Source organism: Cervus canadensis, chromosome 4 (genome assembly GCF_019320065.1).
Source record: "Cervus canadensis isolate Bull #8, Minnesota chromosome 4, ASM1932006v1, whole genome shotgun sequence".
NCBI classification, from domain to species: domain Eukaryota; kingdom Metazoa; phylum Chordata; class Mammalia; order Artiodactyla; family Cervidae; genus Cervus; species Cervus canadensis.
Window position 1 is genome coordinate 47,696,399 of NC_057389.1, and position 26,582 is coordinate 47,722,980.

The following is a 26,582-nucleotide window of genomic DNA, read 5'->3' on the forward strand; positions in this document are numbered from 1 at the left end:
GAATGTCCGGGGCCCCGGCCCCTTCCTTCTAACGTCGCAACTCTCCTTCCTTCAGCCCTCTCCACCCATCCTAACCTCCTTTGACAAGTTTGTTCTCTTTCTCAACCTAGACACTGGTTCCAGTACCTGGTTTCTGCTTATTTCTCCAGTGTCAACCTAAAGACCTGCCTGCCCTTTCCTTGGCGACTGTCCTGCTAGTCACTTTCTAGCATGTAGTCTTCATTTAATTATGTGCCACAAACTAGGCACTATCCGATATAGATTTTATGTTCATTTGTTCATTTTCCATCTTACATTGCCTGTAGGGGGGTTCACAGATGATGATTGCATAGAATGATAGGATAGATGGGAGTGAAAGAAAACCAGTGAAGGAAACAAAATGGTTAACTTCCTTTTCTTCCCTTTTCAAGAACGCATTCAAGGAACTCCCTTTCTTATCCTGAGATGAGCCTCAGGTTTCTGTCACCCACCAGATTCAGAACTTCCAGAGTCACAAGCCATATCAGGATCAGAACACTTGGGTTCTGCTCCTGGTGCGATCTCTTAGCAATGAGGACAAATTGCATAATCTCACCTTTCCAAGGGTAATTAATGGCCCCACACTCAAGAGTCCTGGAGAGGGTCAAGTAAGACAATGGGTATTAATGTATTTTGTCTACTCCTTATAAGTTGCAAAACAAACAGAAGGCAACAGTTAACAATTTCTGGTTATTTATTTCTGGATGCACACAACTTCACATTTATTATCATATTTAGGCCTCATAGAAGCTTTTGTGGAGAAGGGAATTGCAACCCACTCCAGTATTCTTACCTAGAGAATCCTGTGGACAGAGCAACCTGGTGGGCTGTCTATGGGGCTCACAGAGTTGGACACGACTGAAGCGATTTAGCAGCAGCAGCAGCAGAAGCTTTTGAGGGGGTGTTATGTTATGATTCTCCCTTTTTAGGTGAAGAAATGAGACTCAGAGATATTAGGTGACCTGTCCACAGTCCCACGGTTATTAATAAATGACAACAGCATGATTTCAACCCAATTATAGCTGCCTGAAAAGCCCACTCTTAACCACTACACTCACTGTGTTAGTCAAATGTAAGACTCTATCCCCATCCTTGTGTGTAATAGATACCACTAAAGATTGGTTTAATATAATAACGGCTATCATTTTCTCTCTCTTATTCCATACGTTCTTGTCAACTTTTGTTGTTTTTGAGTTGCTAAGTCATGTCTCATGGACTGTAGGAGGACTCCTCCTACAGGCTCCTCTGTCCACGGGGTTTCTCGGGAAAGAATATTGGAGCAGGTTGCCATTTCCTTCTCCAGGGCATCTTCCCTATCCAGGGGTAGAACCTGCATCTCCTGCATTGGCAGGCAGATTCTTTACCACTGAGCTCCATGGAAGCCTCTCGTCTACTTTGCAGATGAAGAAATCGCAGCTTGGAATATTGTTACTTAACAGAGCCACTCAACTGACAAGTGGTGGATTCTGAGATGGGACAGGGAGGGGTTTTCTTTGTTATAGCTGTCTCTCTCCCAGGCTTCTCATTGGTGCCTCTCACCCCCCTAATTCAGCATCCAGGCTGCTATTTAATGTTGTGGTCCTCTCACCTACCCACATACAAATCCCCAGGGGCCTCATACAGCTAGGCTTTGGTCCACTGTTCCTACCGTGCCTTCATCATGCTCCAATTCTCTGCAGCAGGAATCTTAAGGTGTGAAACAGATAACCAAATCCCTGCTAAAGGAGAGCTGGCTAAGTAATAATCAGCTTTTCCTCAATAACAGCATGTCAGCAGCCCAGCCAGCCAGAACCCAGATCCCTTCACCCCTCCCAATCAAGCCTAAGTGTTTTCCATCCTATTGGTCTTAGGGTGCACAGAGGTGACTGGCAGCCAGAGGGTTGCACATTATAGCCATTACTCTGTCCCAAACTATTTTCCAAAGAGTAACTAATGATGTGTTAACTGGGGATGTTATGGGCCAGCAAAGAAGTCATCTCTGGTTAGGGATTACTTCAGGATTCAATTCCTCAGCCCTTCCTGACTACCCACTCTTCCAGGAAGGATAGGTCACTTCCTTTGAGACCCCACTATTGAGTGACTGTTACTGATTTGCTATTTGGGATTAATTTCTGCTGATACAGCTATTTTGCTTTTTTCATTTTCTTTTTTTTTTTTCTTTTTAATTTAACTTGATTATTCTTACGCAGAACTCACTGGTAGCTCAGCTGGTAAAGAATCCGCATGCAATGCAGGAGGCTCCAGTTCAATTCTTGGGTCAGGAAGATCCCCTGGAGAAGGGATAGGCTACCCATTCCAGTATTCTTGCCTGGAGTATCCCATGGACAGAGGAGCCTGGTGGGCTCCAGTCCACAGGGTCGCAAAGAGTCAGAGACGACTGAGCAACTAGCACTGATTATTCTTAGAAATAGGTAACATGTACAAGTAAACAAATTCAAAATATCAAAGAGTTTACAATGAAAAGTAGATCTCTCTCCTACACTATCCATTCTTACCCCAGCATCCTTTTCTGGAGGCAAACACAGCACCAGCTTCCTCTGTTGCCTTCCAAGTTAGTCTATACCAGAAGTTCTCTACTCTGGCTACACATCAGAATCTCTTGGGAAACTTTTAGAAAATAAAAATACTTTGGTCTCATCCTCAGATATTATGATTGAGTTGGGAAAGAGTGGGCTCAGGCATTGATGCTTTTTAAAAGCCCACCAGAAGATTCTGATGTACACCTAGGGTTGACAAGCCAGTGATCTATGCATGTACAAGAGTCTCCCAATCAACCAATCAATTAGTCACTCTCATATATACTTAAAAAAAAAAAAACAAAAAACGAAATGGGCTGGGACTTCCCTGGTGGTCCAGTGGTTAGGAATCCATCTTGCAATGCAGAGGACAGACATGGGTTCAATCCCTGGTCAGGGAACTAAGATCCCATATGCCTTGGAGCAACTAAATCCACCTGCTGCAACTACTGAGCCTGCACGCTCTGGAGCTTGTGTGCCACAACTAGAGAGTCCATGCACTGCAGTGAAAGATCCCGCATGACGATGAAGATCCTGCATGCTGCCGCTAAGACCTGACACAGCCAAATAAATAAATAAATAATTTTTAAAAAAAAAGAAATGGGCATACAATATATTATTATTCTATACTCTTAGAAATTAATAATACTAAACTTTGAAGATTGTTCCATCTCAGTGCATAAAGAGCTCCTTTATGACTATCTATTGCTAAGTAACAAATCACTCCAAAACTTAGTAGCTTAAAATACCAATACTCATTTTGTTATTTCTCATGGTTTCTGTGGGTCGGAGGTTTGCTGAGAGTTTCCATGGGTGGTTCTGGCTTGGTTCTCTCATAGAGCGATATAGTCAGATGGTGGCTAGAGTGGAGACAGAGAATGAAGAAGCTGAAGGCTGAACATCTCTCTTCATGCAGAGTCAGGGCCTCACCCTGTGTCTCTCTGTATGGGCTAGTTTAGGCTTCCTCACATCATGGCAGTTTCAGGGCAGTCTGTGCTTAAATGACCTCTGAAGACTTCAAGGGTTCCAGTAATAGAAGGATGCTGTATAGCCTTTTAGGATCTAGCCTCAAAAGTCACATACTTGCAAGTCTCAATAAGAGACGTATCAAAGTCACATTGTAAGAAGGATATGTGGGGTGGGGAAGGAATATTGCTGTGGCTATCTTTGGCCATAGCAGCTGCATGGTATCCCACTCTTCAGGGGGACCATCATTCATGTAAGCATTGATGGACATTTATATTGTTTCCATTCTTTTTAACTAATTAATTAACTTGACCATGCTGGGTCTTAGTTCTGGCATGCAGGCTCTTAGTTGTAGGATCTAGTTCCCTGACCAGGGACTGAACCCGGGCCCCCTTCATTGGTAACAAGGAGTCTTAGCCACAGACCACCAGGGAAGTCCTCTCCACTTTTCCTCATCTCCCTCTCCCCCAGTTCCTAGAGGGAGCTTGGCCCTTCTTGATCACTTGCCTCTCAAGGATGCTGTGTGGCAGGATAGGAAGTAACTATTCTCAGACTCAAGGAGAGATCCTGTCTTCTTTTTGGCCTTTGAGGAAAATTAGACTGAATTGTCCCAGAGAGGGAAAGAATGGAGGAGGAAAGGAGATTTTTGAAAGCCTATGCCAAGAGGGCTAGGCTTGGCAGGATCTACGAGTGACAAGGACCTGGGCCTCGTCCTGCCTTGGGGAGGTGGGAAGGTTTGCCACGTGGGTGCCTTTTGGTAGCTCTGGGAGCCTGAAGCCATAGCAAGAATCCCAGAACCCTGGCCAAGAACAGCACTGTTTCAGGGGCATTATCAGTTTGGACAAGGGGCACATGTGTGGACACAGAATGAAGCAAATAAGGTTACAGGGCTTTTCTCCAGCTGAACTGAGTTAGACCAACAGGCCTTCACATGACCCTGGGGTGGAACGATGGTCACAGTAATTATTGAGATTGGATATCCTGCCAGCACTGTGGGGTGGGGGCTTGGAACATATACAATTTGATTTGGAAGAAGAAAAGAAATGTAACTCTTACACTGGGGGTGAAGCAGTACAAGTCACCCTTGCTATAATATTTAGGTACAGAAAGTGATCTGTTACTTGGGGTTTCATAGTGATAACAAGCCCCAGCATTCCAGATATGTTCTTTCAGGATTCTGGGCCAGGTGCTGTGGGAAATGGTCATTCAAGATGGAACACGATCGCTGCACTAAAATATTGACTTTCTCAACATTTCTTTACTTAAATGCTTTTATTTTTGGATAGCCAGGATAACATCTTAAAAGATTAGTAGTTGAAATTGTTCTTTCTGTTCATATTTTTATTAAAAGGTGACAACAATAAGAAAGTGCACAAAGATTTAGCAAATGTTCTTTAAGAATACCAAAGAAAAGAAAAAAGAAGGAAAAAATCAGCCTAAATAACCAATGGTCAGAAATATGTTAAATTATGGTACAGCCACCCAGTGGAACTCTGTGAGGCCATTAAAAGTCATGTGGTAATGGAATATTTAATAGCACAGAAAGATGTTTACATACATGTTAAACAAACAAAATATCTAGGGACTTCCCTGATGGTCCAGTGGTTAAGACTCCATACCTCCAATATAAAGAGCAGGGGTTTGATCCCTAGTCAGGGAACTAAGCTCCCACATGCTCTGTGGTGCAGCCCAAAAAGTATTAAACTACCTTCATAGGCGTCCCTGGTGGTTCAGGTGGTAAAGAATCTGCCTGCAATGCAGGAGATCTGGTTTGATCCCTGGGTCAGAAGATCCCCTGCAGAAGGGAATGGCAACCCACTCAAGTATCCTTGCCTGGAGAATCCCATGGGCAGCAGAATCTGATGGGCTACAGTCCATAGGGTCACAGAGAGTCAAACATGACTGAATGACTAACATACACTTTTTATTGAGAACTAGCCACAAAGAAAGTTCTATACATACACTGCCACTAAGCCTCACCACAGTTCTATAAAATAAGTATCATTATTATCCACAATTTACAAATGAGAAAATTGAGACCAGATTTTAGGAAATTGATCCCTGTTCAGGGAACTAGATCCCACAGGCCTCAGATAAGAGCTCACATGCAGCAACTGAAGATCCCAGCACAGACAAATAAATAAAAATGAATATTAAAAAAAGAAGAGAAAATATAAATGACGTAAAGGTTAAAACGCATCTAAGGAGAAAATTTTGCACGGCTCATCCATCACCCAGGTTAGATCCTCAAAGTATAACAAAGACAACTTCACAGACTAGCCACGCTCTGGAGGCAGACTCAACAGGAAACCCAAGTTGCTCAATAAAGGCGTTAAGTTAACGTCAGGAGGCGGGACAGTGAGGAACTGACATCAACTCTAGGTCAAGGATAAGAACAAATGAAATATCCAGACAGCCAAGATTAACTATAAAATGAGGGTGTGTTTGTGTGTGTGTTCGGTCACTCAGTCGAGTGTGACTCTTTGTGGCCCCATGGACAGTAGACCATCAGGCTCCTCTGTCCGTGGAATTTTCCGGGCAAGAATACTGGAGCAAGTTGCCATTTCCAACTCCAGGGGACCTTCCTGACCCAGAAATAGAACCCAAGTCTCGTGTGTCTCCTGCATTGGCAAGTGGATTCTTTGCCATTGTGACACCTGAGAAGCCATAAAATGAAGGTGGAGCACAATAAAATGAGGCTGGAGGCCATTCCAGCAGTTCCAAGGTGGGGCCAGGAAAACTTCCCTTCTATGGCTTCACAGAGGTTGTGCAGTTTGGCAAGCCAGAGGTGAAAGTCCTCCAATCAGGAAATGGAGGCTAAATCAACATTTAATGTCAGCAAAATGTCCTGAAGGGGGGGGACACTCAACGCCCAGTGACGTAAATTACCCAGGCTGGCCCCACTGTTTCTCAGGCCGTCTCCCAGTCAACCAATGTGTCTTCCACACCTTTTTCTTGCTACTGTACCCACTTCCTTCTCTCCAGTCTCTCAATCCTCATTCTAGGCCAATTCCTTATTCCTCTGGGAAAATTGCAAATCAACTATACTCCAATAAAAATTATTTTAAACATATTTGCAACCACTTCCTTACTGATTAACGGGAATCATCTTCCTAGTTAAATGCTGATATTCAAATCCTCTGCCTTATCCTGGGCTTACCTACTTTCAATGACAAGGACTTGACTATGTTTAAGGTAATCTGGTTAATCTTCAATAGTTGTGATAACTAATAATGATTGGATGACTACTATTAAATTGAACAGTCTGAAACTGCTGTCCCTAGAGGACAAAAATAGTCAAAGAGGAGCAATTTTATATGGTTCAACTTAACATGCACTGGGTACATAGCTGCACATTACACAATATATTATTTCATCTCCACAACCACCATGTTAAAGAATTCTAATTTTATAGCTAAGCAAAGTGAGGTCCAGGGATATTAAATAATTTACACACCACCTCTTAAGCACTATGGGTATTGCTTTTTTCTTTTTCCCTCACTGCAAGGCTTGGGCTATCTTAGTTCCACAACCAGGGATCGAACCTAGGGCCCTGGCAGTGAGAGTGCTAAGTCCTAACCACTGGAACGCCAGGGAATTCCTTGGTGTTGCCTTAGTATAATAACTTTTGTCTCTGACCTACTGGCTTGTCTGGCTCTCTGGTTCCTCACTGAACAAGCTGGCACACTCCACTCCCAATAATCTTTCAGAGCCTCTTCCTAGTTGAACATCCTCAGTTCCCTCATCATTGCTATTAACACAAGTGATGAACAGTGGGGGCCTGTGGACACCACTTCAATAACACTAGGATTTGCGGTGGCCACTGACATACAATACAACCCATTCCTATTCTAGCAGCTCCTGAATTTCATGCTCCTCTTCTTTCCAAAAAGGTGCCTCACAAAATACCTTTCCACACATACCTCTCCTTCACCCAGTTGATTCCTTGCTGTGCCCTATTTCTTTCCTTTATTCCCTCCTCTTTACCTCCAAACTCTGTGTCTTAAAACCACCTATGGACCCAGCAGTTCCACTCCTGGGTATATACCTAAGAGAACCAAAATCACATGTCTACACAAAGACTTGCATAGCTAAAAAGTGAGAATAACCTACATGTCCACTAACTAATAAATGGGTAAATGAAATGTGGTATCTATATCCATCATAATGGAACATTATTAAGTCATAAAAAAGAATGAAGCTCTTTGGATGGATAAACCTTGAAAATATTATGCTAAATGAGAATGGTCAGACACAAAGGCCACACACATATTGTATAATTCTATTTATATGAAATGTCCAGAATAGATAAATCCACAGAGAAAGGAGATTAGTAGTTACCAGAGGATGAGAAAATAGATTAGTGGGGGCACAACAGAAGAAATACACTAAAAACCCCTGAATTATACCCTTTAAAAAGATGTTTTTATGTAATGTGAATTTTATCTCAATCAACACATATTTTAAAATCATCTATGATTTGAGTCACCTAACTTTTCAAAGCTTTTCAGTGAAATATAGATCTTGGGGTAGAGATTATGTTAAATAAGTAGTTCCAGCTTTCCTTCTGGGAGGATCCTTTGGCAAGGCTTGTGGTCAGAAACACAGAGGTCAGCCATTCCTGGTCAGTCTTGTCTCATCCCAGCCCATTTGGAGTCATGGAACCAGGAGTGCTAGAGATAATGTTATTCAACTCTTTTGTTTTGTTCTTAGGAAAATCAACAGAGCCTTGAGAGAAAACAGAACATTTTCAAGGTCACAGAATGAGTCAGTGGCATTGTTGGGCCTACAGTCCTGTTTTCTTCTTTCAAGTAGAACATGTTCGTGTTTAGACTGGACTACAGAAAGCATTCTATCCTACGCATACTGGTAGCCCCTGTTTCCAATGAAAGAAGCTTGATTTTCCTTCGCTGACATCTGAAATCAGGCCCATTGAACAGGCTTATAGGAGGTGACCTGATGCAAATACTAGCTTATCCCTACCTAGCCAACAACTAGCACTAAAGTTTGTTAGCAGATTTGACTATCTCATTCTGGCATATTGAAAAATAAGGTAAAAATAGATTTCTTGCAAAAGAGTTGCTTATATTCCCAGCCAGAGCTAAGCCCGGTGGGCATATGACAGGAAAGGACCTGGGCTGGCCTGTTGTAGAGACTTTTTAAAAGGGGTAACGCTTTACTCCTATCCTCAAAGACTTTGAGTTTGATGAGAGTACAAATGTATAGAAATAACACAGCCTAGAATGTAGAAACTCCTATTGACATGGAAGCAAACCAATAGTTTGGAGTTCAAAGTAGAAAAAGTCTAACTGGAGCATAAAAAATCCATGGTGGGAACAGCATTTGGACTGGGTGGTATGGGACAGGCCAAGAGCTCAGCAAGAATAAAGAGGCAAAGTCAGAGAGAATGGAAAACACTAGGGTGGAGCTTAGAGCAGGTGTAGAGAAACTGTACAAAATAAAGTAAGAAGGAATATTGGGGCCAAATTTCGGAGTGCTATTAATGTCAGGATTAAGAAAGATTGCTCAATTTTTTGAGGGGTGCAGTAGGGGTTAGAACAGCCTCAGAGTGTGGGTTAGAACACACACTCTGATAGAGCCTTGTAGAGCAAAATTCGCATTATTTATTCAAACCCTTAGATAGCTACAAGCTCTTTGGGCCTGGGATTTCACTTCTAGATATTTCCACTAAGAAATGTAAGTGTTCATTAGAGCATAATTTATACTATTAGAAGATTAGAAACAACAGAGGAGTGGAGCGGTTGTTCTCAATAGGAATAATTTGATCTCAGGGGACATTAGGAAATGTCTGGAAATATTTTTTATTTCCACAACTTAAAGGGAAGGGAGTGCTATTGGCATCTAGTGGGTAGAGGCCAGGAATGTTGCTAAGCACCTTTATAGTGTACAGGACAGCTTCCCACAACAAAGAATTACTGAGCCCAAAATGCCAATATATGAGTATTGAGAATATATGAGAATATATGTATAGATATAGATAGATATGGAAGGATGAAAAAATATACAAAGACTATTGGTGACGATAAAATCTGGGATTATGTTTTATTTCAATTTTTTCTTTTATAACTTCCTGTACTTTCTAAATTTTAATCAAGAATATATAGGATTTTGTGGGACTTCCCTGGTGGCCCAGTAGTTAGTTAGGAATCTGCCTTTCAATGCAGGGGATGGGGGTTCAACCCCTGGTTGGGAACTCAGATTCCAGATGCTGCAGGACAACTAAGCCCACATGCCACAACTAGAGAGAAGTCCATACACCTCAGGGAAGACCCAGTGCAGCCAAAAAAAGAAATATAGGGCTTTGTAGTAGGCAGAGTAATATAATTCAGTTTGAGTCCAAGGGACGAAGGTTTAAGTCCTAGCCTGAGTCCAAGAATCAGGAGTGCCAACATATAAGGGCAGGAGAAGATAGATGTCCCAGCTCAAGCAGAGGGCCAATTCACTCTCCCCTCACCATTTTTTTTCCCCCTATTCAATCTCCTGATGGATTGGGGGATGCTCACCTGTGTTGGGGAGGGTAAAATTCATTACTTTGTCTACTGACTCAAATCCCTATCTCTTCTGAAACACCCTTAATGACAAACCCAGAAATAATGTTTTACTAGTTACCTGGGCATCCTTTAGCCCAACTAACACACAAAATGAACCACCACTAACATCATTTAAAAACAACATTACTGAGCATCAAGGATTATGCTAGGCAGCCTTGCAAAGGCTCAGCAATCAGTCCTGACAGGTGCCTGCCCTCACTAGAGCTCACAGTATAGAGAAGAAGACAGAGTTGACAAACATAAAACAAGAAAACACATTTTAATAGTCATAGAGGAATTAAATGGATGATATGGCAGGCAGGAACTGGGGAGAGAGTGATTGGGGCTCCTTTAGATAAGACAATTAGGGGTGACTAGCATGAGCTGAGACCTTGAGGCTGAGGAGCTGGCGAGCCAGGGATTCACATTCCAGACAGAGGGCTCACGTTAGTTACGGTGGATGTATTTGGAAAAGTTGTTGCAAGGTCCACCAGACCAAGGGTCATCTGTATACACAGTGTTGAATAGGCACAGTATCCCGGAAATTAATTAATTACACTCTACAATAAAGCAAGTGATCTATTAATACTTTCCATTAAAGTTCACTTACACAGCTCAAAGTGCCAAGCACAGTCTATGATCCTACATTCCACAGTGTTTTTAACACAGGTGTGCCAGGCTCTCACATATATATATCCATAGTCACTACAGTGAATTTTATCCAGAAAGAATGCACTCTTTTCCTGCCCTAGTGGGTTAGGAGAGACAACCCGATGAGGATTCTGGTATTTTGAGCCTCACTGGAGCTGATAAAACCCACACTATTGTGTGCGTTTCTGACTGACAACCCAAGAAGATACTGACTGAAGCCAGCAAAAGCACCCTAAAATGTCAAACCAAAGATCAGGGACTGAGGACAATAGAAAGTTAAGCCTCTACGTAAAGCACAGAAACAAAAATGTTAACTAAAGGTTACCTCTGAATAGCAGGATTATGGGTGATTTTAAGGGTCTTCTTTGTGTATTTTCTATAGTAAACATGAGTATTATAATAGAAAAAAAACCAACTATGAAAGGTGTTGTTTTTACAAAGTGAAAAGTGAAAGTCACTCAGTCGTGTCCAACTCTTTGCAACCCCATGGACTATACTGTCCATGGAATTCTCCAGGTCAGAATACTGGAGTGAGTAGTCTTTCCCTTCTCCAGGGGATCTTCCCAACCCAGGGATCAAACCCAGGTCCCCCTCATTGCAGCTGAGCCACCAGGGAAACCCTGTTTTTATAAAGGTCTTTCAAATTCAGAGATGTAATGTGGAGATTTGACCCATAATGTGCACAAGGGAAGCAAGTTCAGTGGCGAGCGTGCAGAGGGAAGCTGTGTGTTAGGGAGATCCTGGGGACGGGGGTGCAGAAGAGTGGGGTGAGGGGCGAGGGGCGGGAGGTGGATGCCCAGTTCCTGTCAGCTCTAGCCATTTCTGTTGCCGAGGAACTGGATATGGAGTTGTTAGATCTTCTGATTCTCTGAGAGAAGCTAAATGAACCTCTTAAACAGTAAACATGGGCTTCCATGTTAAATGTTAAAGAAAAATACCATACAGGGCAGAGAAAAGCATGTTTATAACAGTATGATGTCTTGTGTTAGCAGTTTGCAGCCTCTGTTTTTGGTGTTTTCTTTTACTTGATCTCAATGCCAGCTCTGTGCCAAATTTTCTTCTCCTATTAGCAGACCAAGGTGAAAAGAGAACTCTCACCTCTCCCATCTGGGGCCCAGGAGCATCCGGAACACCCTGATCCTCATAATCCTTGTTCTGGGGAAATATTAATGATTTAATCTCCCAAGCTCACTCACTCTGCTCTGCAGCCACACCAGCGAGGTTCACAGACAAGACTCAGAGAAGTCTAGGCCAGGCTCACCCTCATCCACAGAAATAGACAGTGCAATTCCCAGTCATGGGCGAGGTGACGGCAGAGGAGGTAGAGAAGTTTCTGGACTCGAATGTTGGCTTTGCCAAACAGTACTACAACCTGCGCTACCGGGCCAAGGTCATCTCGGACCTGCTGGGACCCAGGGAGGCAGCCGTGGACTTCAGCAACTACCACCCGCTGAGCTGCGTGGAAGAGAGTGAAATTATCTTCGACCTCCTGCGGGACTTTCAGGACAACCTGCAGGCCGAAAAGTGTGTCTTCAATGTCATGAAGAAGCTGTGCTTCCTGCTGCAGGCTGACCGCATGAGCCTGTTCATGTACAGGGCCCGGAATGGTATCGCAGAGCTGGCCACCCGGCTCTTCAATGTCCACAAGGATGCTGTGCTTGAGGAGTGCCTGGTGGTGCCTGACTCAGAGATCGTGTTCCCCCTGGACATGGGAGTGGTGGGCCATGTCGCGCTCTCTAAAAAGATCATCAATGTCCCCAACACAGAGGAGGTATCCTCTTCCCCGTGGGAGTGGGGGGCAGGGAGGCATTATTCCATGGGGTTAGGAGGGGAGGGTATATGGGATGGGGAGCTGTCGGCCGCCAAGATGAGGCTGGTGACCACTTAGCACTTTTCTTTCTTTTTTCACTTGTCTATTTTTTTTAATTAATTTATTTTTTGCTGCTCTGGGTCTTCATTGTTCTGTGAGGGCTTTCTCTAGTTGCTGTGAGTAAAGAGCTACTCTTCCTTGCAGCATGTGGTGGCTTCTCTTGTTGCGGAGCTTGGGCTCTAGGTCCTTGGGCTCAGTAGTTACCACATAGTGGGATCCTCTCAGACCAGGGATCGAACCTGTGTCCCCTGCATTGCCAGGCAGATTCTTAACCACTAGATCACCAGGGAATTCTATTTGTTTATTGATAACTTTTTATTAAAAAAAAAATCAGAAGAGTTTAAAATATAGTACCAAGAACTGTATGTTGTTCATCCCAATTCATCAACTGTTTACACCTTACCTGGTTTCCCTGATGGCTCAGCTGGGAAACAATCCACCTGCAACACAGGAGACCTGGGTTCAATCCCTGGGTTGGGAAGATCCTCTGGAGAAGGGAAGGAGAATTCTATGGACTGTATAGTCCATGGGGTCTCAAAGACTTGGACACGACTGAGCAACTTTCACTTACACCTTACCACATTTGCTTTATGTCTCCATTTTTTCTGAGGCATTTGGGAGACAAACACAGACAACATGTCCTTTTAACCCCAGGAATTTTTCTGTGTATTTCCAGAACAAGGACATTTCTTACATAGCCAAAGTACAATGATCAAACTCAGGAAATGTGACAGTGGTCACAATACTCTTATCTAATGAACAGTCCATATTCAGTTATTTGCGAATCGTCTCAATGATGCCCATTTAGCACTGTCTCTTTAGTCTCCGATCTGAAACAGTTTCTCAATCTATCTTTGTTTTCCATGACTCTGTTTTTGAAGGATACAGGCCAACTTGTTCTGCAGAAATGGCCCTCCATTTGGGCTTGTCTGATGTGTCTTCACATTTAGGTTCAGGCTACGCATTTCTGGCAGGACTGTCACAGAGGTGATATTATTTTTACTTTGTGCTTTGCGTCAGGAGACATAGGCTGACAGTCATTACGGAAATGCTAAATTGACCACTTGGTTAAGCACTTGGCTCTGTCTTCTAAGAGTTTAGGGTTCTGTGGGATTCTCCTGGCAGCCCTGACAAAGACTTCTTTGATCACCTACAGCAAATCATTTAATGCAGTTCTCCCCATAACCATCAGTCAGGGTCCACTCCTACTCATCCTTCAGATCTTAGCTTAAAGTTCACTTCCTCAGGGAGACCCTCCCAGATCCTTCTCTAAGTTTCCTCCCTAAAACCATTTACCACAATAAGCCCTGGAAGCCAGGGACCGTGCCTGCCTTGTTGTCCACTTTATACCAAATGTTTGTCCACTTTATAGCAACTGTTCACTTTATAGCAAAGGTTTGGCACAAAGAAGATGCTCAACAAATACTTAGCAAAAAGACTCACACTCAGGTAATTTTGCAATAATCCCTTTAACACCCGTCTCACCCCAATATTTGCCCTATGCTGGCAAGGCCCATGTGGGTCTCATTTATTGCTGCACTGGCCTAACCAGGAGCCTGTGTTCAGTCATTCCCAAGATCCAGCCTGGACATTTTGTGACTTTGTGTTCCCCTTATCTCTAACCTAATTTCAGATTAAAGGTCTTAAAATTAAAAGCTGGGGAGGTATGGGGCTTCAGAGATTGTCTCATCCAGCTGACTTATTTAATGGATGAGAAGTCTGGAGTCAGAAGATCTTGAGAAGGGGCTTGCCCAAAGTCACCAAGGCATCAGAGCAGAGCTTCCTGGACTTCACATGTACAGCTGTAAGAATTCCAATGGATTATCCTTTTGACTTGGATTCCTTTTTTGAAAAAAACTAATTCCTTCATTATTTGACTGTACCAGGTCTTAGTGATGGCACGAAGGATCCTCTAGTTATGGCATGGGGAAATCTTTAGTTGGGGCTGGCGAATTCTTAGCTGCAGTACATGGGATTTAGTTTCCTGACCAGGGAGTGAACCCTGGCCCCCTGCACTGGGAGGGCAGAGTCTTAGCTACTGGACCACTAGAAAGTTCCTTGAGTTTCTTGGCAAGATGAAAGGCGCAGACTTGGGCCTTTGTGGAACCTGGTTTTCTTTGAAGTATGCTAGGCTAGATCTCCTATGGGGTTCCTCTCTCCTTGCCCCTCCTAGGGTAAGGGTAATTCTGCACCCTGGGAACTTTCCTGAGGACTCACCCATCTGGACTAGAGTCTGTTCTCCCTTCAACTCTCTCTAGACTTCAACTGTAGCCAACATGGGTTGTCACAGACTTATAACTGATTATCCCTGTTTTACATATGATGAAATTGAAATCTTTTCTCAGTCACACAGAAAGCGGCAGAGCAGGGATTTGAATTCAGGCACTCTGACTGGTGCCACACCCATCACTGCTCTGCTATTCTCTACTTCCTCCTGGCCTATAAAACGAGTGCATTAAACTAAGTGCGGTGTACAAAAAACAGGTTGTTGCATATCCCGTGGCAGAAAATTGAGATGTTAAGCTTTGAGGGCAGATCTGGGTGTGAATCAAGACTCCCTTTCTAATAACATGGCCTTGGCAAACTGTTTAGCTTGTGTGGGCTCACTTCCTGATTTGTAGAGTAGAGGGAGAAAGCCTAGCTTCTCTAAGTGTTGTGTAGGATAAAAGGAGAGAATTCTTTCTCCTCTAGCATAGTTCTTAGTGCATAGTTTAGGCTCTTACGGCAGCTTCTCCTCCTTGTTAATATTACTACTACTTTGTTGTTGCTGTTAAGGAATTTATTCTATGGAATAGATGCTGGATCATGTCTGTGTGGGTCTTGGAGAGGAATCCAGTCCTGTCTTTCTGGAGCTTTCAGTTTAGATTTTGTTTGTGGGAAAAACAGAGAACAGAGGTGCTGAAAGCTTCTGTGGACCCTGGTGTTGAGGGCCTGAGGATTTAAGTAGACTCTCTGATCCTAAAATATCCCTAAGAGTTTGCTGAGCCCCTGTGCTAAAGGACAGCCTGCTGTTTCCTTGTCAGCCCCAAAGTTCATCCTGGACGGGATGGCTGTGTTCCCGGGAAGCTTTTGGGCCAGGCAGCCCCCGTGGTGTGTGCCTCAGGTCTGAAGTGATGTCAGTTCAGGTCAGCAAGCCTGTGTCCTTCAGTTGTACATATCTTCCTCCTTGAGATATCATACTTTATTGGGGTCTGTGGACAGACACTGGGAGCTGGATGGAGAAGAAGCAGGGATATGGTATAGACTGGGGGGTGGGTGGTCCCTGAACCACTAATAAGTGATACTCTTAGCCTTTAGCACACTTCCCAGCAGCCCCCACCAAAACCTGAAAGTGGTTGTAATTACTGCATTGAAAAATGTAAAACCATGTATGGGGTTTCCTGTGGTTGTAATGTGGCTCCCGTGCTCTGACACATTCTTAATTATCCTTGGGATCTTCTTGGGGGCAGCTTGTCATTAGGGCTGCTAGATATAATGTAAGCTGCCCAGTTGAATTTGAATCTTAGATAAACAAAGAGTACTTTTTTTTTTGGTTGAGCTGCATGCCATGTGGGATCCTAGTTCCCCAAGCAGGGATTGAATCCATGCCTCCTGCGATGGAAGTGTGAGTATTAACCACCGGACCACCAGGGAGGCCCCAGAGAACTATTTTAGTATGTGTTACGTGCCAATAACTGTTAAACTGTCAATATTCAATGCTGTGACTGGACAAGCCCTTGTGGTTCCAATGATGAATGCAAGATACCCCTTAGCACTAGTGATCAGGAAACTGAAAAAACAAAGGCTTATTACTTATAAGACCTGGAAATTACATTGCATACCTGGGGCCACACAAGGAGGTCTCAGGTTAGAGAGGGAGAGAGTGGGCTCTGGCCTAGGATTTTCATGAGGGTCGAGGGTTTCATGGGCTCACTTTTTATTAGCGAATTTAAAACATAAGAGCAGAAATTGAAATCTTGGTAAGAGAAAATAGAAAGCAAAAAGTGGCTCCAAATGATCAGTTATCAAGATCAACCAAGATCTTTAAAACAAAGGAGCCTCAGTGTGAGGAGGTGGCATGGCTCTTTATCTAGTGTGTGGCTGACAATGTGTCTACTTGAGATAGCCAGATAGCCATCTTTGAGATGGATGTCAACAATCAAACCCTCAGTCATACACTTACATTACAAAAATGAAAACAAACAACTACCAAGAGTGTCCAGCTCACACTATAGTATACCGTATGCAATATATGATATACTAAAAAAATTGTTTACCTGAAATTAAAACTTAATTAATCCCTGTGTTTATTTGCTAAATCTGGCAATCCTACTTGACATTCAGTGTATGTCTGTGTATTTATTCTTTACCCTTTCTCGTTGGGAAAGCCCACAAGGCTTGTCTATTCCTGCGTATCTTATTCACCATTACTGGTCCCCAGACCTAGCCCAGGGCCTGGGACAGAATGGGTCCTCATTATAGTTTATTGAGTGAATAATAAGTGATGGCCCTTTCCCAATGGGCTGTGATATTGTGATTTATAAAAAGAAATATTTATTTGGTCTTTGTCCTGGTTCCTGACACAGAACTGACCCTTGTAATTTCCTGAGTGATAGAACCATCTGACACAGAGCTCCTAAGTCCCTTGGAGTTTCCTGGGTGGTAGGTGGTCTTTTGTTCTAATGAGAGGACTCTTGGTGGACTCCTGGATGGGGACCAGAAAGATAAAGCCTTGATTAGACACCTGAAACCTTCAGCCCATCCCCTATTCTCTTAAGAGGGTTTCCCAGGTGGTGCTAGTGGTAAAGAACTCGCCTGCCAATGCAGGAGGACATAAGAGATGCAGGTTCAATCCCTAGGTTGGGAAGATCTCCTGGAGGAGGGCAACGGCAATCCACTCCAGTACTGTTGCCTGGAGAATCCCATGGACAGAGGAGCCTGGCAGGCTATGGTCCATAGGGTTGCAAAGAGTTGGACATGACCAAAGTGACTTAGCACACACCCACCAATTCGAGAGACTCAGGTTCGATCCCTGGGTCAGCAAGATCTCCTGGAGAAGGAAATGGCAACCTACTCCAGTATTCTTACCTGGGAAATCCTATGGATAGAGGAGCCTGGCGGGCTACAGTCCAGGTGGTTGCAAAAGAGTTGGACTCGACTTAGCAACTAAACAACAACATTCTCGTAAGAGGGGAGAGGGGCTGGAAATGGGGTTAATAATTGATTATGCCTTTGTGATTAAACTGTCATAAAAAAACCTCAAAAAACAGGGTTCTGAGACCTTCTGGGCTGGTGAACACATACATGCATGTGCTGGGAGGGTAGTGTACACCCCAACTCCAGGGGACAGAATCTTCAGCACACAGGACCTTTCTGGATCTCACCTTATATATCTCTTTATCTGACAATTCATCAATCAGTACCCTTATTCTATTCTAAGACTGTAAATGTAAATACTTCCCTGAGTTCTATGAGCTTTTCTGGCAAATAATCAAACCCAAGGAGTGGGTGACTGGAACCTCGATTTACAGCCAGTCAGGCAGAAGTACAGATGACAATCTATGACTTGACATTAGCCTCTGAAGCAGGGGCAGTCTTGAAAGGCTGAGCCCTTCAGCTGTAGGTTCCTGTTCTCCAGGTAAACAGTGTCAGAACTGAACTGAATTGTTGGATACACAGCTAGTGTCAGAGAACTGGTCAGTGTGGGGAAAAAAAAAACTACATATCTGGTTTGCAAAGTGTTGTGAATATGGTAGTTATGTGAGAGTAAAGGAAAACAGTGAGTTTCTTTTAGACAGTGATAATCCCATTTCTGAAGACTGAACCTAAAAGCACTGTCATTTCCAGAGGCTCTTACACTGGTTGTCCTGCTCTCCTTCCCGCCCTATGACACCTGGGTGTCATGCCAGGCCAGAAAGAAACCTCAGAGAGAACCTGGTCTGACACTGTGATTTTACTGAGGAGGAAACTGAGGCTTGGAGAGGTTTCAACTGCTGACAGGCTCATGAAGCCACTCAGAGAACAAGTCACTACCTCCTGGGGCCCCAGGATACCACCAATCCTCTGGGGGCTTTCTTCACATTATGGCTTGAATTGTGAGTTCATGCTTTACATGATGTCCCCACTATACAGTGACAACCCACTGAGGACAACCTCACCTTTCTTACTGGTCTTGGCAGACCCAGTGCCTCTCACAGAGCCAGTGCTCGGTAAATACAAGTGGATGAATGAATCAATCCGTCAATGAGCCGATCAGTGTATCAGTGAATGAATGAATGAATGAATGCAGTGGCTCTGCACTTATGAGCAGGAGAATTGTCCATAAAACAGGGAAGGAGAGAGTTCTACGTGACAGGGAAGATGTGAGAGTTAATGAACTGTCTGGCTCTGGGCCTAGTACATCACTGAGAGTGAAAGTTATTCAATAAATAGATCTCATCATGGGACACACTGGAGCTTGGCACAGAGGATGTTTGAAAAGAGAAACTGGGTTTCCAGGAATGAGAAGCAGTCTCGAATTACATTGGAATAAAATCTAAGCTCTTCTAGTGGCCTCCAAGGCCCTGTCACGTAAGGCCTCTGCCCACCTTTCTGAGGGGCTTCCCTGGTGGCTCAGATGGTAAAGAATCTGCCTTCAATGCAGGAGACCTGGGTTCGATCCCTGAGTTGGGAAGATCCCCTGGAGAAGGAAATGGTTACCCACTCCAGTATTCTTGCCTGGAGAATCCCTTGAACAGAGGAGCCTGGCTGGCTACAGCCCATAGAGTCACAAAGACTCAGACACGACTGAAGCAGCTTAGCATGTACATAGGCACGCGTGCCACCTCTCTGACTTCATTGCCCTCCAATCTCCCTCACTAAGCAGGTCTTCTTCCTGTTTTTCGGATCAGTCAGTTCATTGCCCCCTGCTCCTTGGCATCCTCTGTGCCCTCTGCTTGGAATATACTTCTGTCTGGCTGGCTCTTCTGAGCCTTCACTCTCTGCACTACCTCTTAGAGAAACCTCCCTACCCGCCAGGACTGACCAGAGCAGGTTCAACCTACCCCCGCTTCCATCACTTTCTATAGCATCATCCAGTTTCTCTTCTTCAAAGCAGATGTTTATTTGCTTTTTGTCTGTCCACACCATTTGAGTGGAAGCTTTACTAGGGAAAGATATTCACCTGTCTTGTTCACTGCCAAAACTACCTAGCATACATTAAAGGCTCTCTGTTAATGCCAACTGAATGAATGAACGACTTTGGGCTTTTCTCCACTCAACTTCTGATTCCTGGGCTTTAAAACAGATAGGTTAGTGACTTCCCTGGTGATCTAATGGTTAAGAAAGTGTTCCCAATGCAGGGGGCCCAGATTCAATCCTTGATCAGGGAACTAGATCCAACATGCTGCAACTAAGAGCTCAAATGCCACAGCTAAAGAAAAAGATCCCTCATGCAGCAACTAAGACCAGACACAACCAAATAAAAAAGAAATAAACAAAATAGTTTTAGCAAAGTGGCCTTTAAGGCCCCTCCGTCACTGATAAATTGAGGTTCTGTGACACAGTTGAGAACTCTGTATATGCTGAAAATATAAGGTTGCCAATGATTATACAGACACCAGTCAATTGGCAGCTGTCCTATTTGTGAGAAAGTTCTAGGGCTGAGAACTCAGTGGGAGGGAAGGTACTGGTGGCCTCAGTAACATTTGCCTCAGATGCGGGTAAGGCCCAAGTACTGCTTTCCTTGACAGAAGTGAATACTGAAAGACTGAGCTGACTTGGTGCAATGAGTCTGGGCATGTCCCACTCAGGCTTGCATTTAGGGATTCATCAGTTGCCCTTAGGGAGTGACATGGAAAACCCTTGCGGTTAATACCTCTTTAGAGATTTTGCTTAATCCTCCAACACTAATTCAAGTTGAGCACTACTGGCTTCTCTTAATTCCTTTACCCTTCAACTGGTTTGAGACAGCTTCATCGACAACAGGGCCTGTTTATTTATTTATTTTTATTTTATTTTTTTATTTTTCTATTTTTATACACCACCCCACTGAGGGCCTGTTTATTTAATCCCACTCCAACTGGAAGAACCCACAGATGCAGAGCACCACACTCTGAACTTGTGCAGTGTGAGAAAGTTCTAGTTCTAGCACAGGTCTGTGAATTAGCTCCGCAAAATACATTTCCTTCTCAGAACAGCATGAACTGTACACATCTCAGCTGGCTTCTGTTCCCAGCAACGCTAACTGTTGGGCACAGTGCGACCAGGAAACAGAAATGTGGATTCTTTTGGATTTAAGACAACAATTCAGGCTCTGTTCCCACTTTCTGACCACCCAGACTGTACCGCCCTATACTGGCCTCTAAGTTTGCCTTCAGGGTGGGGTGTGGGGGGTGTGTGCTCCTCTGCACTCCCACTGCTTTGAGCCAACCTTTATGTCCTGTGTTACTATTAACACAGGACATCTGTGTTAATTCTGTGTGAATTCTGTTAATTCTGTGTGGTTCATCTGTGTGCTGGCCTGAATTTTAGTCTTCCCTCTATCCCCAGTGCTTAGCATAAGGCCTGACACAGAGTGGGGCTTCCATTAAGATTTGTGGAATGGGGATATTCATTGGACTGGCTGTGTGGTGCTAGAACTGGATTGCAAACAAAGTTGAAAGCGGACTTCCCTGGTGGTACAGTGGATAAGAACCTGCCTGCCAATGCAGGGGTACAGGTTTAGTCCTGGTCCGGGAAGATTCCACATGTCTCAGAGCAATTAAGCCTGTGAGCCAGAGCTACTGAGCCCAGGCTCTAAAGCTCACGAACCACAATTACTGAGACCGTGTGCTGCAACTACTGAAGCCTGAATGCCCACAGCCTGTGCTTCACAAGAGAAACCACCACAGTGAGAAGCCCATGAACCGCAATGAAGAGTAACCCCCAACGCCACAACTAGAGAAAGCCCGCATGCAGCAACGAAGACCCAATGCAGCCAATAAATAAATAAATAAAAGCTGGAAGTAACAAATTCTTTGGTTCAATGACCCAGACCCAGGTCTACAATTATCCAGGCTTCCCTGAAATGAAGCTTCCCTGGATGAAGCAGCAGAGCTGAGGGCAGTTTCTTGAATCACATACACACACAAATAATAAGTAATGTTAATCTTGAGTTTCAGTTTCCCCCTTCATAAGATGAACTACTAATGGTCCCATCTCTTGGGTCATTGGGAAGAATACAGTGAGCACCACACACAACACCTGCTAGCAACTGCAATGGTTATATTCACTAAGGTCTTTTCCTCACTCAAGTTTCTGTTTTATGCTTAACTGTCATCAGTGGAAGAGAGCCTTCTCAAAATCTTCCTCCACAGACAAAGCCAACCCTCCACCTCCACGCTTGGGTCCCTCCAGTGCTTTGCTCACATCTCCATAACCCTTAGTGTATTTCAGACTTTCTTCTACTGGATTTTGGGGACTTCCAGGGCAGAAACCATCTCTAATTGCCTTGTCCCTGATGAAGGGGAGTAGATGGAACTGGTTTCATTCTTTTGTCAACAAGAGAATGGGGAGCCTCTTTATCCCAACTCTACAACAAACTGTGGAAAATTCTTAAAGAGATGGGAATACCAGACCACCTTACCTGTCTCCTGGGAAACCTGTATGCAGGTCAAAAAGCAACAGTTATAACTGGACATGGAACAACAGATTGGTTCCAAATTGGGAAAGGAGTACATCAAGGCTGTATGTTGTTGCCCTGCTTATTCAACTTCTATGCAGAGTACATCATGAGAAAGGCTGGGCTGGATGAAGCACAGGCTGAAATCAAGATTGCCAGGAGAAATATCAATAACTTCAGATATGCAGATGACACCACCCTAATGGCAGAAAGCAAAGAGGAACTAAAGAGTCTCTTGATGAAAGTGAAAGAAGAGAGTGAAAAAGGTGGCTTAAAACTCAACATGCAGAAAACTAAGATCATGGCATCTGGTCCCATCACATCATGGCAAATAGATAGGGAAACAATGGAAACAGTGAGACTTTATTTTCTTGGGCTCCAAAATCACTGCAAATGGAGACTGTAGCCATGAGATTAAAAGATGCTTGCTCCTTGGAAGAAAAGCTACGACCAACCTAGATAGCATATTAAAAAGCAGAGACATTACTTTGCTGACAAAGGTCCATCTAGTCAAAGCTATGGTTTTTCCAGTAGTCATGTATGGATGTGAGAGTTGGACCATAAAGAAGGTTGAGTACCAAAGAACTGATGCTTTTGAACTATGGTGTTGAAGAAGACTCTTGAGAGTCCCTTGGACTACAAGGAGATCAAACCAGTCAATCCTAAAGGAAATCAACCCTGAATATTCATTGGAAGGACTGATGCTGAAGCTGAAACTCCAATATTTTGGCTACCTGATGTGGAGAGCCAACCCATTAAAAAAGATCCCGATGCTGGGAAAGATTGAAGGGAGGAGGAGAAGAGCACAACAGAGACAAGATGGTTGGATGGCATCACTGACTCAGTGGACATGAATTTGAGCAAGCTCCAGAAGACAGTGAAGGTCAGGGTTAAGTGGTGTGCTGCATCCATGGGGTTGCAAAGAGTCAGACACGACTGAGCGACTGAACAACAGCAGTAACCATGGGCACCTGGGGCTCTGGGTTGCTCTCCTGTCTTTGTTCTTCCTCTGCCCACTCACGCTTGTCTTTGTCTTCCTTTAGGATGAGCATTTCTGTGACTTCGTGGACACCCTCACAGAGTACCAGACTAAGAACATCTTGGCTTCTCCCATAATGAATGGGAAGGACGTGGTGGCCATAATCATGGCTGTGAATAAAGTGGATGGGCCCCACTTCACCGAGAATGATGAAGAGGTAAGAGTGCTTAGAAACTGTCGGGTGGGCCATGCCAGCACATTCTCCCAGCTCACAAATCCTCTGACTCTTGCTATTTTTCCTGACCTTGGCTTTCCCCTTTGTAAGACAAGGAAGTTAGTGGTCTGATGATCTGTGGGGGAGGCAGGACAGGATAGTGATTAAGATGTTGGGCTCTAGAGATAAGAATGTAGGGATAATGGTTCTGGTTCTGCTAATATCTGTTTGACTTAGGCACGTTTTTCTGAACCTCAGATTTCTTATCTGTAAAATGGGAATGATTTTATAGTATCTTTTATAGAGAGTATCTATAATATCTCTTGAGGTCATTTGTGACCATCAAGATAACATACATACATGACTTATCACAGGGCCTGCAAACTCAATGAACAGTAGCAACTTCTCGTGAATACACTTCTATTAACATTGACATTCTACATTCTGTGAGTTTTACCTTCACATAATGCAACATTTTATGAGTCAGCTTTCCATGATCCATCTGCTCAAACTGTCTCGGATGAAGCTTTGAAAATGTTCAAACTTAGCGGCTGATGCTAGAAGTGGCCAGAAGAGGAACTTCTCCTTCTCATCTGTTTCTCCTCATGCTGTTTGATTTTCAGATTCTTCTCAAGTACCTCAATTTTGCAAATCTAATCATGAAGGTGTTCCACCTGAGTTACCTGCACAACTGTGAGACTCGACGTGGCCAGGTAAAGGGCTTGACTTGAGGGAATGAACTGGACTGAAGGTGTCCTCTTCCTTAAGCAATGATGTGCTAAACTAGAAGGCAGTAGTAACAGAAGTGCCTGGGAAGTATCGTACAGTCTCTCCCAGCATCCCTGGGGTGCATGAGTCATGGATGTCTGTAAAGCTGTAACCCAGGGTGACTGCACGTATACGCTTTCATGTCAGCCAGCTTGTATTTGAATCCTTGCTAAGCCATTTACCAGTTCTAAGACCTTGAGCAAATTACTTAACCTCTCCAAGCTTCAGGCTCCTCTTTTGAAAAATGGGGATAATTATGGGATATGGGATAAAGTATGTAGGGTACTTGGGCTCTGTCAATGTATGTTATCATCATTGTTATTAACAAGCTAAGAGATAAAAGAATTGGAAAGAGTTGGACCCAACAGAAGCTGCACCATTATTCACCTCTCTGAACCTCAGTTTCTCCATCTACAAAACAGGGGCAGTTATTCTTGGTTATTGTGAGCTGCTGTTCTGTGCCTCAGGAACACTAACTATGTTTTTGTATTTCTTCAGATACTGTTGTGGTCTGGTAGCAAAGTCTTTGAAGAGCTTACAGACATTGAGAGGCAGTTCCACAAAGCCCTGTATACAGTCCGCGCCTTCCTCAACTGTGACAGATACTCCGTGGGGCTCCTAGACATGACCAAGCAGAAGGTGAGAACACTTAAGAGCAGACATTTCCAAGAACAGGTTAAATATATACCAGCTATATACCACGTGGAACCCAGCCTTGTGTCATGAATTCGGTTGCACAGGGAAATGGCTGGCAGGAGGTGGATGGTTATGAAAGGTTTTTCATAGGTCTTTTACACTGAGGAGAGGAGTACCAGCCTTTACAGAGGAAAAGTCATTCCAGGGCACAGGGGAGGAAAAATAACCTCTATCTTCCCCAGTCCATAGGGAAAAAATGAGCATGTGAGAAGAAGGCATGATGAGGTGGTAAGGTGAGTGATAAAGAAGTTTCCATGTAGGGTGAAAGAGCAGCAAGAAGAAAGTTGCCAACTTCAGAGACTGTCAGAAACTACACTCAAAGGTGGGCAGAAACCTTTCCTATGGTGTGTGGAGACCAGAGCTCATCCAGGCCGTGAAAGTGGGGGTACATACTTAGATCTGGTCCCTCAGAATGCTCTGAAGCCATGTTGGCTAAGGAGGCAGAGAGACTCAAATGGCCTCCAGTCAGGTTCTTCAGCTAGTTTTCACCAAACTGACTCTCCCGTTGTTCTTTCTCTGCCTGTCTTTGCAGCTAATCATTTTATGCCTTGGCACAGAGTTCCAGAATTATCTAGATATACTTCCGCTACCAAAATCCTAAGACTAAACTGTCAGTTTCATTCTGTGCCCTTTGTCATATTGCATGTGGTACACAGCCCAGTGGAGACCCTCCAAATATTTGGTTGAATGAATAAATGAATTACAGAATCTGGGGTTGGAAAAGACATTAGTTCTAGTCCAGAGGCTCCCAAATGTGACAGTAAATTAGAATCTTCTGAGGAGCAGTTTCAAAATTGCTGAGCTAATCATCAAAAAGTCTTCAAATAATAAATGCTGGAGAGGGTGTGGAGAAAAGGGAACCTTTTCTACCTCCTACTCTGTTGGTGGGAATGTAAAGCGGTACAGTCACTATGGAGAAGAGTATAGAGGTTCCTCAGAAAACTAAAAATAGAATTATGATATGATCCAGTAATCTCATCCCTGGATATATATCCAGAGAAAACTGTAATTCAAAAAGATACATGTATCCCTATGTTCATAGCAACACTATTCACAATAGCCAAGACATGGAAAGAAGATGCTATGGAAAAACTTAAATGAACTTTTTGGCCAACCCTATATATATAATGGAATATTACTCAGCCAGAAAAAGAATGCAAAAATGCCATTTGCAGCAACATGGAGGGACCTAAAGATTATCATACTGAGTGAAGTAACTCAGACAGACAAAGGCAAATATCTTATGATATCACTTTTATGTGGAATCTACAAAAAATGATAAACTTATACACAAAACAGAAACAGACTCACAGATTTTGAAAACAAATTTATGGTTACTTGAGGGGAAATGTGAAGGGGAGGGATAAATTAGGAGTTTGGGATTAACTTATACACACTAATAAATATATGAAATAATCAACAAGGACCTACTGTATAGCACAGGGAAATCTACGCAGGGAAAAGAATCTAAAAAAAGAATGGATAATGTATTTATATAACTGAATCACTTAGCTGTACACCTGAAAATATCATAACATTGTAAATCAACTATACTCCATTAGGAAATAAAATTTAGGACTTCCCTGGTGGTCCCGTGGTTAAGACACTGTGCTTCCACTATAGGGGGCATGTTTTCGATCTCTGGTCAGGGAACTAAGAGCCCACATGCTGCGTGGTACAGTCAAAGTAATAATTATTGTAAAAAAGAAAAGAAAAGAAAAGAAAGATTAAATT

General features: G+C 43.6%; 1 protein-coding gene across 1 annotated transcript in view; it reads left to right on the forward strand.

The window, feature by feature from the left end:
• Positions 1–11,909: 11,909 nt before the first annotated feature.
• The window catches only part of PDE6A (phosphodiesterase 6A), a 74,655-nt gene continuing 59,982 nt past the window's right edge, over positions 11,910–26,582 (forward strand). Inside the window, exons 1-4 of the mRNA XM_043465002.1 lie at positions 11,910–12,473; positions 23,235–23,387; positions 24,008–24,097; positions 24,651–24,791. Of these exons, the coding sequence (XP_043320937.1) occupies positions 12,000–12,473; positions 23,235–23,387; positions 24,008–24,097; positions 24,651–24,791 (858 nt within the window). The 5' untranslated portion in view covers positions 11,910–11,999. The remainder of the gene's footprint in view (positions 12,474–23,234; positions 23,388–24,007; positions 24,098–24,650; positions 24,792–26,582) is intronic.